The sequence below is a fragment of the Rhinatrema bivittatum genome, chromosome 5 (assembly GCF_901001135.1).
Source record: "Rhinatrema bivittatum chromosome 5, aRhiBiv1.1, whole genome shotgun sequence".
NCBI classification, from domain to species: domain Eukaryota; kingdom Metazoa; phylum Chordata; class Amphibia; order Gymnophiona; family Rhinatrematidae; genus Rhinatrema; species Rhinatrema bivittatum.
In genome coordinates this window covers 226687145-226706884 of record NC_042619.1, presented here as the reverse complement: position 1 = coordinate 226706884, position 19740 = coordinate 226687145, and the positions used below count along the sequence as shown (strand labels likewise).

At 46.4% G+C, this 19740-nt stretch overlaps 1 protein-coding gene across 4 annotated transcripts in view; it reads right to left on the bottom strand.

Moving 5' to 3' along the window:
- The window catches only part of CNKSR2 (connector enhancer of kinase suppressor of Ras 2), a 469908-nt gene that overhangs the window by 143127 nt on the left and 307041 nt on the right, over positions 1-19740 (bottom strand). For all 4 annotated transcript variants that reach the window (XM_029603391.1, XM_029603393.1, XM_029603392.1 and 1 more), the window contains exon 11: positions 2936-3025. In XM_029603391.1, coding sequence (XP_029459251.1) covers positions 2936-3025 — 90 coding nt within the window. The remainder of the gene's footprint in view (positions 1-2935; positions 3026-19740) is intronic.

Sequence of the window (19740 nt, the reverse complement as noted above, 5' to 3'; positions counted from 1 at the left end):
ACTCACTGCTCTCTTGATTAACAAATGTTGGTACCTAATCAAACCAAATCACAATATCTTAACACCTTTCCAAGGGGAGGGCTGAACTTTTCAACCTTTTTACTTAGGTATATACTGCTCCTAGCTTATTTCTAACTTCTGGCTACTTTTTTTTTTTTTTAATATACACTCTAACTTTTGCTTATTAGTCTGCCCAGCAAGTTTTTATTTAGAGTAGTAACTGCTGCTCCACGCAAGTTATTTCCATACCTTCTGTTTAGGGTAGTAATTGCTGCTCCGTGCAGGTAACCCCCAAGCCTTCTGTTAAGGGTAGTAACTGCCTCTTCATGCAAATTACCTCCAAGCCTTCTGTTAACTTGTCTCTGATCCCACAAATTGAAAAACTCAAGATATCTTTCTTCACAGCACATGCCAAAAGGGACCCAGTTGTATTACCATGTGCATAAAATTTCGGCCATGTCAACACGATTGAAAAAGCAATCTGAGACATCTGAACAGTTATTCTATCTAGCAAGCATTAAAGCTGTTAGTGTATTATTTTTTGTGTTTGACTTCAATTTCCAAGATAAGGGGAATCAAGGAATGCTGGCTGTTTTCTAAGTTTTGGAAGCTGATTCATATGGCCTATAAACATTCCTCTTATAATTGCCTTCTGAGTATCCCATTTTAGGTTGGGATTACATTCAGAAGAAGGGTTGGGATTACATTCAGAAGAAGGGATTGGCCACTGTTGGAAGCAGGATGCTGGGCTTGATGGACCCTTGGTCTGACCCAGTATGGCATTTTCTTATGTTCTTATGTTCTTACAGACTATTAAAAATAAACACACTAACTACTGCGAATTAGCTGCCTTACTGACTGACTATTTAAAAATACAAACAGTCTAACTTCAGTTTATTTCCTACCTTACTGATTATTAAAAGCAGAAAAGCATAAACACACAATCACACTAAATAATATTCCCAAATAGTTAACTTCGTCCCAATACTTTTAAAAAAGAAAATTTCCCAAGCAAAAACTTACTGATTCCTTTCAGCCATCAGCAAGGTGATCCTCTCCTCTCAGTGCTCCCATAAGGCCATGTTTAATTTAATTTTATTATGGTTCTGATATTTGTTCAATTATGATTGCACCACATGGAGAGGACAATTATCAGTGGCATTGAGAAACAGTAAATAAGGATTAACACAGCTAGATTGACCATTTGAAAATCATATGCCTTGTGAACCCAAAATTGCATGCACTGTTTCACAACATCAATACTTTTAGCCACACTGGATGGGGCAGGGCCAGGAGTGGGGCTAAGGTGGGGAAGAGGAAAGCACCTATCTGTGGGGGAGTGGGGGGTACAATGTATGTATACTTTCCTATACATACATTGCACCTACAGGAAAGAAGTAATGCAAAGTGTCCCACCAGCTCCCATTTTCAAAGGTTAACTCTGTGAAGAATTTCTCTTTTCAAAATGAAATTGTAGGTCCATGGGTACTCGATACCTGCAGACCTGAAAACTGCCTAGCTGCTTTAACAATACCTAATTATTTATTGCTTTTATGGACACGTTGGTGTACCCATCAACAATTTGTCCAATTGGCATATTCATAATTAATTTACATTTGTACCCACACTTCCCTGTCACTGTCTGCTTTTTTTTTTTTTTTTTTTAAGTCTTCCCTAAGTCTATGCTACACTATTCTACTCAATTGAATTTTTAATAGTTGCTTGGGTGACTCAGTGGCCCTTGCTGGCTAAGTCTGGATAGGATGTCTTCCTCTGGGACTGAGCTCCTTCTCAAGCTAGGGAGGGTTCCTTCCACAGTGGCAGTCTTCCAACCTCTGCTCACTCTCTCCCTCAGTCTGAGTGCATTATTTCTACGATATGCTCACACCCTGTTGACACAGGCAGGAGATTTCAGTAGGATCTTCAGCGACACATAGCACAATGCCATGGCTGGGACAAGAAGATGGATGCAAAGGCCCCCTCTCAATAACAGGCAGCAAAGATGCCAAATTACCTGTATCAATTGCTAGTAAGCGGGCTTTGAGAAAGAATACATTTACATATCTGTATGCAAATGCCAGAAGTCTATAAAATAAGATAGGAGAATTAGAGTGTATGGCACTTGATGACAATACTGACATAACAGGCATTTCAGAGAATTGGTAACGCAGTGATGCCAGGATACAAAATATATTGAAATGACAGAGCAGACAGAAGTGGTGGTGGTGTGACACTATATGTCAAGGATTCCATAAAGTCAAACAGGATCCAGACCTTACAGGAAACTAACTGCACTCTGAAATCTCTATGAATACAAATTCCATGTGTGACGGGGAAGAGTATAGGAATGAGTGTTTGCTAGTATCCACTTGACCAGGCTGAGAATAGTCAGGCTACTATGCATGGAAACACAATGGGCCTGATCTTCAGCACCATTTAATCAGCTAAATTTTAACTCAGCTGGCTAAAAGCACCATTTAATCTGGCTAAAAATTTACCCAGCTATGTAAAGGGCAGGGGAGAGAGAGAGAGTGAAAGGGGGCACTTTTAACTCGGTGTGGGTTTTGGGGAGGTGTAGGTTTGGAGGAGCTGTTTTACATACACAGTCAGAGGTACAAACAGCTTGCTGCATTCTCTACATAGGTTGTTTGAAGCTAGGTAGAAAGTGTATTGTACAAATAAACTCCTCTTGTATCTTTCATTGATTCAAACAGCAGAAAATCTTCAGTGATGTCAACTTTGCTGTTCGTATCTCTTACTGTGTATGTAAAACCACTCCCCAAACCTACAAAGGTGGAGCTACTTTAGTTGGTTTGATCCAGTATTGGCTTATTTAATGTTCTGATGTGACTTTCACTGATGCAAAGTTTCCTTCAATTTCCCCATCAGTTTCAAGGTGTGACACAAGACGCAAAGACACACCTTGCTTGCTTACCTCTTCTGCTGTCTCGTTTCATTTTACTGGGATCTTCATAATCACTGACCCAATTATATTCAACTGGCATTGAGATAGGTCGCAACTTGCCTAAAACAAGCACAAAAACAGGTGCTGTGACAACTGTTCCCCAGTGTTTACATAAACAAAAATATCTTATTGATTATTACTTCTAAAATTTTAGCACATCTTCCTTCTAATAATCTCTCTCTCTATATATACATATACAAATACGTACATACATACACACACTCACACACACACTTTTTACATAATTTGAGGTCAACTGCAATAAAACATGTGGCAATGCGGGTGACATGGAAGTTCTTGCATAGTCATCTTTCTTTAACTTGGACAATATCTTTATGGTTACTTATTTGTGGAAATCTGGATTTTGCACCTGATTGACAGTCCAGGTGTTTGAGACTTGACCAAGAACAGAATTGATACTTTCAATTTTTTGTAAGTCCACATACGAATAGTATCTATGATTTTGCTGACTGTCAAGTACATCTTGGTTTCAAACCCTCTGACTTTTTGGCCTATTATCAACTAGCCAGTTATATTAGATCACTCATTTCAAGGAATGCTGGTCATAAGAATATAAGAACATAAGAAATTGCCATGCTGGGTCAGACCAAGGGTCCTTCAAGCCCAGCATCCTGTTTCCAACAGAGGCCAAACCAGGCCACAAGAACCTGGCAATTACCCAAACACCAAGAAGATCCCATGCTACTGATGCAATTAATAGCAGTGGCTATTCCCTAAGTAAACTTAATTAATAGCAGTTAATGGACTTCTCATCCAAGAACATATCCAAACCTTTTTTGAACCCAGCTACACTAACTGCACTAACCACATCCTCTAGCATCAAATTCCAGAGCTTAATTGTGCATTGGGTGAAACAGAATTTTCTCTGATTAGTCTTAAATGGTATGCATCCTAGGGTACTGAAGGAACTAAAAAATGAAATTTCTGATCTATTAGTTAAAATTTGTAACCTATCATTAAAATCATCCATTGTACCTGAAGACTGGAGGGTGGCCAATGCAACCCCAATATTTAAAAAGGGCTCCAGGGGCAATCCGGGTAACTATAGACCAGTGAGCCTGACTTCAGTGCCAGGAAAAACAGTGGAAACTATTCTAAAGATCAAAATCATAGGGCATATAGAAAGACATGGTTTAATGGAATACAGTCAACATGGATTTACCCAAGGGAAGTCTTGCCTACAAATCTGCTTCATTTTTTTGAAGGGGTTACTAAACATACGGATAAAGTTGAACCGGTAGATGTAGTGAATTTGGATTTTCAGAAGGCGTTTGACAAAGTCCCTCATGAAAGGCTTCTAAGAAAACTAAAAAGTCATGGGATAGGAGGCGATGTCCTTTCGTGGATTACAAACTGGTTAAAAGACAGGAAACAGAGAGTAGGATTAAATGGTCAAGTTTCTCAGTGGAAAAGGGTAAACAGTGGAGTGCGTCAGGGATCTGTATTTGCACCAGTGCTTTTCAATATATATATATATATAAACGATCTGGAAAGGAATACGATGAGTGAGGTTATCAAATCTGCGGCCGTTACAAAATTATTCAGAGTAGTTAAATCACAAGAGGATTGTGATACATTACAGGAGGACCTTGCAAGACTGGAAGATTGGGCATCCAAATGCCAGATGTAATTTAATGTGGACAAGTGCAAGGGAAAAATAGGGAAAAATAACCCTTGCTGTAGTTACATGATGTTAAGTTCTATATTAGGAGCTACCACCCAGGAAAAAGATCTCGGCATCATAGTGGATAATACCTTAAAATCATCAGTTCAGTGTGCTGTAGCAGTCAAAAAAGCAAACAGAATGTTAGGAATTATTAGGAAGGGAATGGTTAATAAAACAGAAATTGTCATAATTTTATTTATTTATTTATTTATTTATTTACGGGTTTTTTATATACCGAGGCACGTTTGCAAAACATCACCTCAGTTCACAATGTAACATAACTGAGCAACAGGCTTTACAATAATAACGTTTTTTTTAACAGGGAGGGGGTAAACATGGACAGGAGTAGATGATATGATAATTATATACAAATATACATGTTAGTTTTTACAAGGGCGTTCATCAATGTAATAAGGGTAATTAGCAGGGGAAAGTAATAAGGGAGGGGAGGGGGAGTATATTCACAGTGGGTGGGAGGGGGAAGAGTAGGTAGAAAGGGCAAGAGTCAGTCGGGGGGGGTCATGTCGCATCTTTGGGAGGAGTCAATTCGTTAGTCCGGGTACGCTAGTTTGAACAGCCATGTTTTAAGATTGTGCTTGAATTTTTTGTGGCAAGGTTCCTGGCGTAGTTGGGAAGGCATTTTATTCCAGTGGGCAGTGCCTGTAAAGATGAATGATCGCTCTCTGAAGGTGGTGTGTTTCATGAGCTTAGGAGAGGGAGTCTGAAGTTTGGCCTGGTGATGCGTTCTTGTGGGTCTGGTCGGAGTGTGAAGCAGGAGATGTTCTGGGAACCATTGCATGTCATGGTTATGAATGGCTTTGTGTATGAGCGTGAGTACTTTATATACTATCCTGGAGGTTACAGGGAGCCAGTGTAGTGATTGGAGGACGGGAGTGATGTGTTCGTGACGGTGAGTATTGGTAAGGATGCGTGCAGCAGCATTTTGTAATAACTGTAGTGGTTGTAGAGTACTTTTTGGTAAGCCTAGGAGAATAGCGTTGCAATAATCAATTTTGGACAGGATCATAGCTTGCAGTACTGTGCGGAAGTCAGAGGAATGAAGAAGAGGTTTGATTCTCTTCAAGGTGTGGAGTTTGAAGAATCCGCTTTTTATGGTGGCCGAAATGAATTTTTTGAGGTTAAATTGGTTATCTATCATAATTCCAAGGTTACGGACTTGTAGGGTAGGAGGGCAGCTGGGGGGTGGGGGGGTGGGGGAGAGATTGCGTGAGGGGTTGTTAGGAGGAGAAAGAATGAGTAGTTCTGTTTTGTTAGTGTTGAGGGCAAGGAAATTTTCGGAAAGTAGTTTATTTATCTCAGATAGTGCAGCATTCCAAATCTTCATTGCATTTGTAATGGAATCACTAATGGGAATGAGTATCTGCACGTCGTCAGCATATATAAAGTGCTGGATACCCAGTTTAGAGAGGAGATGGCAGAGGGGGAGGAGGTATATATTAAAGAGTGTTGAAGAGAGGGATGATCCCTGTGGTACTCCTTGAGATAGTTTGACAGGGTTGGATTTGTTACAACCAATTTTTACACTGTAGCTTCTGTCGCTAAGGTATGATTGGAACCATAGTAAGGCTGTGCCAGCAATGCCAATTTCCATGAGTCGTTTGATGAGTGTGAGGTGATTGACGGTGTCGAATGCTGCAGATATGTCTAACAGTGCAAGTATGTAGGATTGTCCGTTGTCCATGGCTTTAAGTATGGATTCTGAGAGTGTGATGAGTAGCGTTTCAGTGCTATGGTGTTTGCGAAAACCATATTGGGATGTGGAGAGTATGTTGTGTTCATCGATGTATTCGGTGAGTTGTTTGTTGATAATCTTTTCCAGTATTTTGGAGAGGAATGGGAGGTTTGATACTGGGCGATAGTTAGCTAGTTCATTGGGATCCAAATTAGTTTTTTTAAGGGTAGGTTTGATAATGGCATGCTTGAGTTGCTTCGGGACTTGGCCTAGGGTAATGGATTTGTTCAGGATGTTTGCGATGTGTTTGGCTGTGGTAGCTGGGCTCGTGAGTAGTATGTTGGTGGGCAGGTTGTCTGAGGGGTGATAGGCCGGTTTGATTTTTTTGAGGGTATTTTCAATTTCTAGTGCAGATGTGTTTTCAAATTTCAGTAGTGAAGAGTTTGGGTTCTTTGTGTGTGGGTGTGATTGTATGCTTTGATTGGTGTAGTCTATTGGGGTGTTTTTGGTTGCTGATGGGTTCGGGGAGCCAGAATGAGCTGTGAAGCGTGCCATAATGGTTTCCACTTTAGAAAGGAAGTAAGATGCTAGATTCTCGCATTTGGTTTCATCATCATTGTCGGGGTTGCATCTGTCTGGAGATGTAATGAGGCTGTTTACGTATTGGAAGAGGGCTTGTGGGTTGAACTGGAATTGATGGATTCTTGTGGCATAGAAATCTTTCTTTGCTTTTTCTGTGGCCTTCCTGTAGGTGTGTAGATGGGTGCGAAACTGAAATAAGGTGGTTGGGATGCGGTTCTTTCGCCAGGTTTTTTCTAATTTACGAAGTTTCAGTTTCATGGTTTTAAGCTCATTTACATACCATGGTTTTTTGTTATTCTTTTCTAAGTTGATTTTTTTGGTTTGAGAGGGACAGAGTCTATCTGCTATGTTGGTGGTGATTTGGAACCATGAGGAGGTAGCGGAGTTAGCATCTGTAAGGTCTAGGTTAGGTAGTTCCTCTGAAAGGGCCTCTATGATATCTTCGGTTTTAGCCTGTTTGCGAAAACTAATTGTTTTTGTAGGTTGGGAGGATTGGGGGGAATCTTGTATAGTGCACCATGTGTCAATACGATAGTGATCTGACCAGGGAATGGGCGTACAAAAGGGGTGGTCAGCTTGGATTAAGGTGTTAGTAAATATCAGGTCAAGGGTATGACCCGCTTTGTGCGTGGGGTTAGTCACGATCTGTTTGAATCCCAGGGCATTCATAGCTAACAATATAGTTTCGCATGAAGTGGAGAGGGGGTCGCAATCGACATGGAGATTGAGATCTCCGAGAATGATGGCTGGGTTGGCAATATTTATGTTTTTTGAGATGTATTCTATGAGGGGGGAGGGGTTCTTTTCTAGGATGCCAGGGGGGGCATAGATTAAGCAGAGTTGGAGAGAGTTGGATCTAAAGATGCTGATCTCCAATTTGGGTGGGGGGAGGGTAGATTGGAGTGAGAAGTTGAATCTCTTTTTGGCGGCAAGGAGTAGACCACCCCCTTTCTTTTTAGGTCTAGGAATGGAGAAGATGCTATATGTGTCTGTGGGGAGTTGGTTGATTAGAGCAGTGTCAGTATTCTTTAACCAGGATTCTGTGATGGCACATATGTCAGGGGATTCGTCAGTAAGTATGTCAAATAGGAGAGTGGTTTTCTTTACAATAGATTGAGCATTTAGAAGAAGAATAGAGAAGGTCATTAAGCCTATCATTTGTGTAAGGGGAGAGGTCATTATGGGTATGATTGATCTGTGTTGTATGGTTTGGTCGGTGTCTCGTTGTCCTTTGTATGACGTGTAGAAGTGTGTGATGGTGGGAATGTGTTGGACGTGTTGATAACCCATGATGCTGAGTAAAGGAAGGGTTACAGTATGGTAGATGGATGATAGGTGTGAGTCGTAAGATTGTTCACTGCAGGGGGGTGGGATGTTAGTGAAACATAAACATAGATGATTCAATTTTAAAATTGAAATATCAGCATGGAGACATTAGCATAGGGAAAGTAATAGAGGGACAGTAATAGAGGGATGTTTTGGGGTAGGAGGAAAGAGAAGTAGGAGGCAAGTTGAACTTGTGATTCAATGGTATTGTGATCCATATACTTATTCTTATTCTTAAACCGTCTTGTAGTATAGATAGAAGGGTAGCAATTCTAGTGGAACAAATACATGTGTCAAGTGGTTCCAGGGAGACAATCGAGAGAGGTGAACGGTTGCAATTGACTCACTGTTAGTCTCAGTGCTATTTGTACAGTCTATAGGTCCTCCTTGGGGCTAGGCTTCGGTGAGGCGGCGGTAGGTTAGTTGGGTTTCCGGTAATTGTGGTTTTCCCCAGGTGGGTGGTGTCGTCTGTATGGAGACTTTGTTTATTTGTGGGTATTCCTCGGGAGAGGATCGGGGCTCCTCGGGGCTGCAACGAAGGGGCGCGACAAAGGGGCAGGCCCCTTTGACGCGCTCCTTCGGCGCGTGACGCACGGCGCGTGGCGCCTAGAGAGAGTGAGAATTTAAAGGAACCGCTAAATGGCTTGTGATTGGTTGCCTTGCAGCGGTCGGCTGATTGGCCGGTTCTCGGTGGGGGGCGGGCTTCGGTCGCGAGGGTCGCGGGCCTGTAGCAGTGCCTGGTGTGGTCGCGCTGTCGGCGGTGGCCCCGTCCGGGCAAGAGGTGGTTAAAGAAAGGCCTTACCCCGATGGGACGCCGGCGCCGATCGCGCAGGCCTTGCAGCAGGAGCAGCAGCGTTCTTCAGCAGGTAGGCCGGAACAGAAGGACGATTCGCGGGCTTCGTTGCAGATTTAAAGGAGCCTCCCGATCGGCCTGATTGGCTGCCTTGCAGCGGTCGGCTGATTGGCCGGTTCTCGGTGGGGGGCGGGCTTCGGTCGCGAGGGTCGCGGGCCTGTAGCAGTGCCTGGTGTGGTCGCGCTGTCGGCGGTGGCCCCGTCCGGGCAAGAGGTGGTTAAAGAAAGGCCTTACCCCGATGGGACGCCGGCGCCGATCGCGCAGGCCTTGCAGCAGGAGCAGCAGCGTTCTTGAGCAGGTAAGCCGGAACAGAAGGACGATTCGCGGGCTTCGTTGCAGATTTAAAGGAGCCTCCCGATCGGCCTGATTGGCTGCCTTGCAGCGGTCGGCTGATTGGCCGGTTCTCGGTGGGGGGCGGGCTTCGGGTCGCGAGGGTCGCGGGCCTGTAGCAGTGCCTGGTGTGGTCGCGCTGTCGGCGGTGGCCCCGTCCGGGCAAGAGGTGGTTAAAGAAAGGCCTTACCCCGATGGGACGCCGGCGCCGATCGCGCAGGCCTTGCAGCAGGAGCAGCAGCGTTCTTCAGCAGGTAAGCCGGAACAGAAGGACGATTCGCGGGCTTTCGTTGCAGATTTAAAGGAGCCTCCCGATCGGCCTGATTGGCTGCCTTGCAGCGGTCGGCTGATTGGCCGGTTCTCGGTGGGGGGCGGGCTTCGGTCGCGAGGGTCGCGGGCCTGTAGCAGTGCCTGGTGTGGTCGCGCTGTCGGCGGTGGCCCCGTCCGGGCAAGAGGTGGTTAAAGAAAGGCCTTACCCCGATGGGACGCCGGCGCCGATCGCGCAGGCCTTGCAGCAGGAGCAGCAGCGTTCTTCAGCAGGTAAGCCGGAACAGAAGGACGATTCGCGGGCTTCGTTGCAGATTTAAAGGAGCCTCCCGATCGGCCTGATTGGCTGCCTTGCAGCGGTCGGCTGATTGGCCGGTTCTCGGTGGGGGGCGGGCTTCGGTCGCGAGGGTCGCGGGCCTGTAGCAGTGCCTGGTGTGGTCGCGCTGTCGGCGGTGGCCCCGTCCGGGCAAGAGGTGGTTAAAGAAAGGCCTTACCCCGATGGGACGCCGGCGCCGATCGCGCAGGCCTTGCAGCAGGAGCAGCAGCGTTCTTCAGCAGGTAAGCCGGAACAGAAGGACGATTCGCGGGCTTCGTTGCAGATTTAAAGGAGCCTCCCGATCGGCCTGATTGGCTGCCTTGCAGCGGTCGGCTGATTGGCCGGTTCTCGGTGGGGGGCGGGCTTCGGTCGCGAGGGTCGCGGGCCTGTAGCAGTGCCTGGTGTGGTCGCGCTGTCGGCGGTGGCCCCGTCCGGGCAAGAGGTGGTTAAAGAAAGGCCTTACCCCGATGGGACGCCGGCGCCGATCGCGCAGGCCTTGCAGCAGGAGCAGCAGCGTTCTTCAGCAGGTAAGCCGGAACAGAAGGACGATTCGCGGGCTTCGTTGCAGATTTAAAGGAGCCTCCCGATCGGCCTGATTGGCTGCCTTGCAGCGGTCGGCTGATTGGCCGGTTCTCGGTGGGGGGGCGGGCTTCGGTCGCGAGGGTCGCGGGCCTGTAGCAGTGCCTGGTGTGGTCGCGCTGTCGGCGGTGGCCCCGTCCGGGCAAGAGGTGGTTAAAGAAAGGCCTTACCCCGATGGGACGCCGGCGCCGATCGCGCAGGCCTTGCAGCAGGAGCAGCAGCGTTCTTCAGCAGGTAAGCCGGAACAGAAGGACGATTCGCGGGCTTCGTTGCAGATTTAAAGGAGCCTCCCGATCGGCCTGATTGGCTGCCTTGCAGCGGTCGGCTGATTGGCCGGTTCTTGGTGGGGGGCGGGCTTCGGTCGCGAGGGTCGCGGGCCTGTAGCAGTGCCTGGTGTGGTCGCGCTGTCGGCGGTGGCCCCGTCCGGGCAAGAGGTGGTTAAAGAAAGGCCTTACCCCGATGGGACGCCGGCGCCGATCGCGCAGGCCTTGCAGCAGGAGCAGCAGCGTTCTTCAGCAGGTAAGCCGGAACAGAAGGACGATTCGCGGGCTTCGTTGCAGATTTAAAGGAGCCTCCCGATCGGCCTGATTGGCTGCCTTGCAGCGGTCGGCTGATTGGCCGGTTCTCGGTGGGGGGCGGGCTTCGGTCGCGAGGGTCGCGGGCCTGTAGCAGTGCCTGGTGTGGTCGCGCTGTCGGCGGTGGCCCCGTCCGGCAAGAGGTGGTTAAAGAAAGGCCTTACCCCGATGGGACGCCGGCGCCGATCGCGCAGGCCTTGCAGCAGGAGCAGCAGCGTTCTTCAGCAGGTAAGCCGGAACAGAAGGACGATTCGCGGGCTTCGTTGCAGATTTAAAGGAGCCTCCCGATCGGCCTGATTGGCTGCCTTGCAGCGGTTGGCTGATTGGCCGGTTCTCGGTGGGGGGCGGGCTTCGGTCGCGAGGGTCGCGGGCCTGTAGCAGTGCCTGGTGTGGTCGCGCTGTCGGCGGTGGCCCCGTCCGGGCAAGAGGTGGTTAAAGAAAGGCCTTACCCCGATGGGACGCCGGCGCCGATCGCGCAGGCCTTGCAGCAGGAGCAGCAGCGTTCTTCAGCAGGTCTTTTAACTTCTAAAGCATTCCAAAATCTGTTATTATTTTACCAGCGTGGAACTTATAAATTATCTACCATGTATAGATTTCAAGTTATTAGCGGAGGTCAAGATATACCCATGGAGAGGGAGGAGGCGGATTTTGGTGAGTGCTTCCTTGCTATCAACATTTGGTATCTGCGGATTTGCGGGATCATCATCTTCGTATTGCTCATAGATTAGTGGTGTCCCCTTTAAAGGCATTCAAAATGAGGATTGCAGACTCCTCTGCATGTCCCAAATGCTCCTAAACACAGGCCACATTGTTTCATAATTTCTGGGAATGCTCGGAGATACAAACTTTTTGGTAGCATGTTTGGCAGGCTATCATTACATGTGTGGGTGTAAGCATGCCCAACTGTGTTTACTTAGGATGTCTCCTGAGGCCTCCTCCTTACTTACTAAGCAAGGATGTGCAGAAGGAAAAAATTAGCTTCATTTTGTTTTTTGTTTCGTCGGGATCAAAATTCATTTCATTAGTTTCATAGGGGGAAAAACAATTCGTTTATTAGCTTCATTCGTTTTTCGTTTTCCCATTAAAGTCAATGTAGCCTATTTTTGGCTGCAGAATTGGGATTTTCTTATCAATTCCGATTAAACTTCTGGGGAACAATCATCAGAACGAGAAATGAGCTCCAAGGTACTTAGACTGTGGCAAAGTGGCGGCAAAGTGGCATGAATAGCCTAAGGCACTGTAAAGGGGCAAAGGGGTACCAGGAGTGGCAAGAGTGCTTTAACAGAGGTGCAAAGCAGCAGCGAGAGTGTCAAAAACACACCACAGCTTCAAAAGAGAGCACTGATAACAGTTGAATTAAACCTCAAAGGCAGCAGACAGGCAAAGTAGCAAGACAAGTGGCATCAACATCCTACAGCACCATGAAGGAGGAACACAGCAAGCAGAAAGAGTGTTAGAAAAAACCACAAGGTGCTGATAAAGGGACAAAGCAGTAGAAAGACTAGCACCAACACACTGAGGAACCATGATAGACTGAGGAACCATGATAGTGGCAAGAACACCCCAAGGAGTAGAGTGAGTCGTCTGGTATATGGCGGCAAAGTGGCAGAAAGTTGATAGGGGCAAGACAGGCTGGCAGAGCGGAAGTAGTCTGGTCCCTGTGGTTGTGATAGGGGCAAGACAGGCTGGCAGAGCTGAGGTAGTCAGGTCCCTGTGGTTTTGATAGGGGCAAGACAGGCTGGCCCCGGGGAGATTTCCCTTTCCTTTGTGCAGGAAAGGGCTCCCTAGAATGGGTTCACCCCTAGAGTGTGATGGTTCTGTTGGCTTCTAGTGAGCTCTCACTGGTCTTTTTAAATCTGGTGGATGTAGCAGATATACAAACGAGAATTTTGAAGGCCGAGGCGGAGGAGGTTTCCATGTGAACAGCGGTTCAACATGGGTCAGCGGGTGTTAAGAGATATACACCTGGGGAGAGTTCCCTTTCCTTTGCACAGAAAAGGGCTCCCTAGAATGGATTGGCCCCTAGAGTGAAGCATGAGCCTTCAAAGTTTGGCCAGTCAACATGGAGGAGGTTTCCATGTGAACAGCAGTTCTGGTTCAACATGGGTCGGTGGGCACTAAGAGATAAGCTGGCTACACCCGGGAAGAGTTCCCTTTCCTTTGCGCAGGAAAGGGCTCCCTGGAATGGGTTTGCCCTGAAAGTATGGTGGTTCCGTTGGCGTCTAGTGAATACCCAGAAGCTATTAACTGCTTATGCACTTCAGCTTATGACAAAGGAACTTGAAGAGCTCTCAGAAATATGAAAACTGCTACTCAAGTCCAAATCTACAATATCAACCTATGTTGACTTTGTACCCTACAGTGCCTCTGTAAACTATGGGAACACAGAGGATGAAGTAGAGTACAACTACCACCAGTTTTCTATAGTATTAGAAACATTAATGTTGGCACCTAAGAAAGATTTAGGGAAAATGGCCCATATTATGAAGGTCATGAAAACTGTTGAGCATCTGAAATATCCAAGTTCCAAGCTGGACAGACAGGCACAACGTTTGAGGTCAGGCCCTTGTAGTGATGTAAGGGCTGGACGGGCAGGCACAGTGTTTTAGGTCAGGTTCTTGTAGTGATGTAAGGGCTGGACGGGCAGGTACAGCGTTTGAGGTCAGGCCCTTGTAGTGACATAAGGGCTGGATGGGCAGGCACAGCGTTTGAGCTCAGGCCCTTGTAGTGACGTAAGGGCTGGACAGACAGGCACAGCATTTGAGGTCAGGCCCTTGTAGTGACGTAAGGACTGGATAGTGGACAGACAGGCACTGCGGTTGAGGTCAGGTATATGTGCTGACATTATCTGGAACATATGATGCGGTAGGAGCTGCTGCAAGGCTTTAAATTGCTTTATTCATCTTGCCATTCACAGGGAAAACCTGGAAACCCAAGCAAAGGTATGTTTATTTTCAAAAACACTAGCATTTCCATCAACTCTGGTGCCAGCCTTGAGCGATGAGGGCTTATGATATCCCCTGTCATTGAAAATACACGTTCACTGGGCACACTGGTTGGTGGACATGACAGATATCGCTGAGCCACTTTGGCTAGGTGAGGCCAGACAGTGGACTTGTGTGCCCAATATGCCAGCGAATCTGTCTGCATGTCCTCTATGGGCTCTGTGTGATACCGTGTCACTGACATTTGTGCTGGGATCTCCTTTGTTTGGGTGGGCTGAGAGTCCTTCTTGCCAGCTGCTTTCGCTCTAGCCCATTCCAGAACAGATGCTTGTTTAGGGGAAACATGGCTTTGGCGTACTGAAGTGGAGGAGGAAGTACTAGCTGTCGCCGAAAGAGTGCTGCTCCTGCTTGGGCTTGCACTACTCTCTGAAGTGCCCGCTGTTTCCTCCTCTGCTTCATGCCTCATCTGTCTCTGCCTATGGTGCTCCTGTTCACGGACTTTTACTAACAGCAGGTCTTTCACAAATGTGAGACAATCAGACTGTAGGGCGAGTTTCCCTTTCACATGGGGATCACAGACTGTGGCGAGCATGTATGTGTGGTCTTCTGTTAAAGGTCTTAATCTCTCTTGCACCTACTTCTGCAAAAAGTCCAGACAATGCAGCACCTCTGCTGTGATTCCCTCTTCCTGTTTAAAGCCCTCCAAATTTTCCTCCAGAAAATTAACTATAGGGATGATGTCAGCCAAGGTGGCACTTCTGGAACTCAGCTACTCCGTGGCATCCTTGAAGGGCTGCAGGATTTTTACCAGCTGACTCATGACTAACCAATCATGATGGCGTAGGGGACTCTGCACACCTATGTCCATTGCTGCAGAACGTTCATGAAGGGGTGTCTGCTGCTCCACTAACCTCTGCAGCATCATATAAGTGGAATTCCACCAGGTGCCAATGTCTTGAATGAGACGCTTGTGAGGCATCTCCAAATCAGTCTGCTTTTGTCGGAGAACCTGCCCCACCTTCACACTTCTGTGGAAGTGTGCTGCTATGTTCCTGCACTTGTGTATTATCGTATGTAGGTATTCATTCTCTTGGTGATTGGACTCCAACCCCAGAGCTGACTTCACTACCAGGTGCAGAGTGTGTGCAAAACATCAGATGTTCTGAAAGTGCCCATCGCATACAAAGTTTGCAACATTGTCTGTGACAAAGAATCCTGCCTGAAGATTCCTGTCTCACTGGTGTAGCCACCAGCCCACCAGCATCTGTCTGATGCATGCTAGAATATTGGCTGAGGTATGGGCCTCGTCCATAGGGTGGGTGTGCAGTAAAGCCCACCTCCACTCTGATATATGTTCACTAATAGAGCTGCTGCCTGCCCCTGCCTCAGCCAGGTCCCACCAGTGTGCTATCAGGGAGAGGTAAGCGTTGCAGCATTCATGGCAGTCCAGATATCACAGGTGAAATGCACATTCCCCTGTGCCTTAGCTAGCAGTGCTTGGATGCGACTGCGACACTGGTTGTACAGGCTGGGGATGACTTTTCTGCTAAATGTGGTTCTGGAGGGGACTTTGTAATTTGGAACTAAGACATTCAGCAAATGCTTGAAACCCACATTCTCCTCTACCTGCAAGGGCTGGTCATCAAGGGCAATCATTTCCCCGATGTTCCTGGTTACAACTTTTGAGACTGCCAGCCTTCTTCCCTGGGTTAGCGTTAGCGAACACTACCCCATTTCTTCCATGGTGGGTTGTTGCTTCTGACACATGGCAGGGGGCTGCTGGCCTGCCACCTGACTACTAGAAGGGGCTGAGGGCATGGAGTAACTCTGCTCCTTTTCAACCACTTTACACTGCTTGGAAAAAGGGGTCCCCTGACTGGTACTGCCACCATCCCCATGTGGCAGTACTGTTGGGTGTTGCTTCTGCATATGATGCATCATGCCAAAATTAGTTAGATGTCCCATTTGCTTGCCTCTGCTAATAGCCCTGGCACAGCAATTACACTGAGCAAAACGTGGGTCCTCCATCACTTTAAAGTGGCTCCAGATCACAGATTTCTTTCACGATCCCTTCTCTATAGCCTTCGGGGTGGATGCTGGCACTGGAGTTGAAGTAGTGGGTGCACCCTGAGAAGCAATGCCAGGGGCATCAGTCACACTCTGCTCTTCCTCCTCATCATCATCAGTTTCATCTCTCCCCTGCAGCACTGAAGTAGAGGCTAAGACAGAACTAACTAATCCTCTTAAACCTTCTTCAGCTATTACTTCTTCCATTTCTGATGATGAGAATCCCACACAAAATGATTCTTCATCGGAATCAGAAGCAAACAGTGCCTGTGCTACATTTTCAGCGCTAAGTAGAGTCTGCTGTCGCACTGCTGCTTTTGGGTCTTGCCCTTTTGTCTTGCATGACTCAGCCTCTCCTTCCCTCACCTCCAAAACTACAGGGTCAGAAACAGGTGGTGGCAGTGCATCATCTTTAAATTTCATTTTTTTTCCGGATGAAACTGCCTGCCCCTCCAGAGATTTTAGATTGGAATAACTCCCTTTTTAACTTTAATGGGGGACTGGCATTGCCTTTTGAAGTGCCTCCTCTGCCAGTCCCAATCACTCATCTACCTTTCCCTGACATCATGGATTTAATGTCACTGCCTACTAGGGATTTCAATTAAAATAATTATTTCTTTATTAGTGAATGAACACCTCTGGACCAATATATGTGAGTCTGGAAAACTACACACAGACACACAGTGCAGTGCAGTGCCATGCTGTACACTACAACTGAGACTGCTGTATGTGCACACAAAAATATTTAAACTCCAGAGGCCTACTGGGGATTTGGTTTAAAAGAACACTGCTGTACCAATATATGTGAGTCTGGAAAACTACCCATAGATGCACAGTGCAGTGTCTTGATGTACACTACAACTGAGACTACTGTATGTGCACACAATAACATTTTAACTCCAGAAGATGCTTTCTGGGGATTTGGATTAAAAGAACACTGCTGTACCACTATATGTGAGTCTGGAAAACTACACACAGATGCAGTGCAGTGCCTTGATGTACACTACAACTGAGACTGCTCTGTGTGCACAAAAAAATGAAATTGCAGAGAAAAGACTGGAAGCCTGAACAAGCACAATAGTGATGCTGCATTTTGTATGCAAATACAAACTCAACCTCTCTCCCACCCACACCACCCAAACCCTGCCTGCAACCTACCCCAAGGGGGTAAGATCAGCTGCTGGCAGCTTGTCTCAGTGGAAGAGACAGAGAAACAGTCTGAGTTCAATAAAATAAGTGCAGTCAAAAAATGCCTGGCTGGCATAGCAGCAAAAACAAACAAATATCTTTTTCAATGGAAAATTCTATCAAAGTAGCTAGCAATTGAATACAGATTTGAGACACTCGCACTAACTCTGAGTAAAGCCACCTCCCGGGACAACACCTGAAAAGAAAGAGCGTGGCACGCCGCGTGCTTAAGGTATAAATAGTACAGCGTCATCAGGAACAGCATCACAGAGCACTGAATGAGAACGGCGATTGGCTGCATTAAAAAAATGCTTAGCTCTGATAGGTTGCATTCTTGTCTCCTTGCCAGCCTGTCTGACCCACTCCATGACAGGGCTGTGAGGTCACTTATGATTCACAGGAAAGGGCTGGTTTTTGCTATGGATACTCCCACATGGCCTTCTCCTATTTCAAACGGCCACTAAGAAATCACTGCGAACCAAAAGAATGAAAATAATATGATATGTTTCATTCATGGGGGATCGCCATGCATTTCGCGAACCCACGAATCAAACGAACAGGGACTTATGCATTGCGGATTGCACATTCATTCAAAATGAATGCACATCCCTACTAAGCATATGGGATTTCTTTATAAGGCACTGGCAAGTGCCAAAAAGTGTAACCTGGTTAACTGAGTTCAGTCAGAAGCTCCTACTTTAGGACAATGGTCAATAGGTATGCTGGAGTTATTTTTGATGGGTTATAGGACTTGGGCTGGGGCTGGGGGGGCTAAACGTTCTACGAAGTTCTTGGAAATATGGGGAAGCTATATCGAAAACCTGCCGAAACGCATTCGAGATACACTACTACCCTTATGAGATAACTTCTCAGGGGGATTTTCAAATGATTGACTGCTTTTTTTTTTTTTTAATTAGCTGCTGTTTGTCTCTCCTTTTTTTCTTTGTAGCCAGACGATGGAAGGTCTCTGTCTTTACATTTACAATATTTACAATTGTATTATCCAAGACTCTATAATGGGATTGAAGACTCTGATTTTGTTACTTTGCTTTTCATTAAGGGAAGGAGTGAGAGGGAGGGGAGATTACCCGGAAAGGCTGCATTAAAAAAAGAAAGGAATAACCCACCATCATCAGGGGAACAGGGTTCCCAGTGTCTTGATTGGTCGTTAGTAGTTACTTTGCCGCGCCCCCTTGGATACCAGTGATTTGCGTCAGCTTTGTAAATTGATTCAGTTTTGCGGCAAGCGAAGGAATGGAGGCGAATGCTCAATAAAGCGCCTGCTTTTCTGAGATGAAGAGGGGTGTATGTGTGTGTGTGCGGTGTTACCGATGTTGTGAAAGGCGCACTGACATCCTGGAAGAGAGGCGGCTGATCTCAGCTGATGAGATCAGAAACAAGAAGTTAAGGCAGACTACGTAAAGCCCAACTTCTGAACCAAAAAAAAAAATCTCAGAGAGTTCGCAATATCTAAAAATACTCCAAACTAATTCCAATATTAAATGCAGGACACAATAAAAGTGGAAGCTCTTTCTTTTTTTTTTTATTGCTAAAATCGGACACCAAAAATGTTAAATTGTTTATCTTGCAGCCATCTGCAGGTGCTGGCAGGTCAGAAGATGTTTTTATCACTTTTTTCACCACCGCCGTGAATCCATTTCTGCTGACCTGCAATCTATTCTTCGCAGTCCTCAGGGATTATTTTTTTTCATATGTCACCATGCTAAAAGAATAACAAATATAATCTATAAAACCTAATACTCAGGAATGGCATTAAAAATCTTGTTTATAAAACTCTCCTGGGAGTGCCACAAGCGGATGCAGCAAATTTGGAATTTTAATTAAAAAAAAAAAAAAAAAGTGTAGGGAGGATTGTATTTTTCTTTCCTTTTGCAATCTAAATGACTCTTGGAAATGAAGAGCCACAATTCGCAGGACCAGGTAGCCCAGGACCAGGGGTTTAAATACATGGAAGGGAAGGGAGGAGAGAAAAAGGAAGAAAACGGAGCCACAGGGGAGGCAAAGAAAGAAAACAGTGTGGAGGGGAAGGGCCAAATGCCCATCTGGTCTCCGTTTTAAGCGTGGCAGGACCACAGGCACTGGCCCGCTACCATGGGCTCCTCAATATGTGATCTGGTGCTTCATCCCTTAAGGAATACTCCCATTGGCCTACACTGCCACCTAGGATCTCTTTGACCAATCTCTTATAAAGAGGCTTAGCTCAAGAGTTTTCCCCTAAAAAAACTGATCATTTTGGAATTGCTGTAAGCAGTGGCTCTGAGTGCTGTAAAGCAGATTTGTTTTTTCTGCTAGAAATAAGGCTAATAATAAATCTGGAACACTTTGACCTCAAACACTGGACTAGAA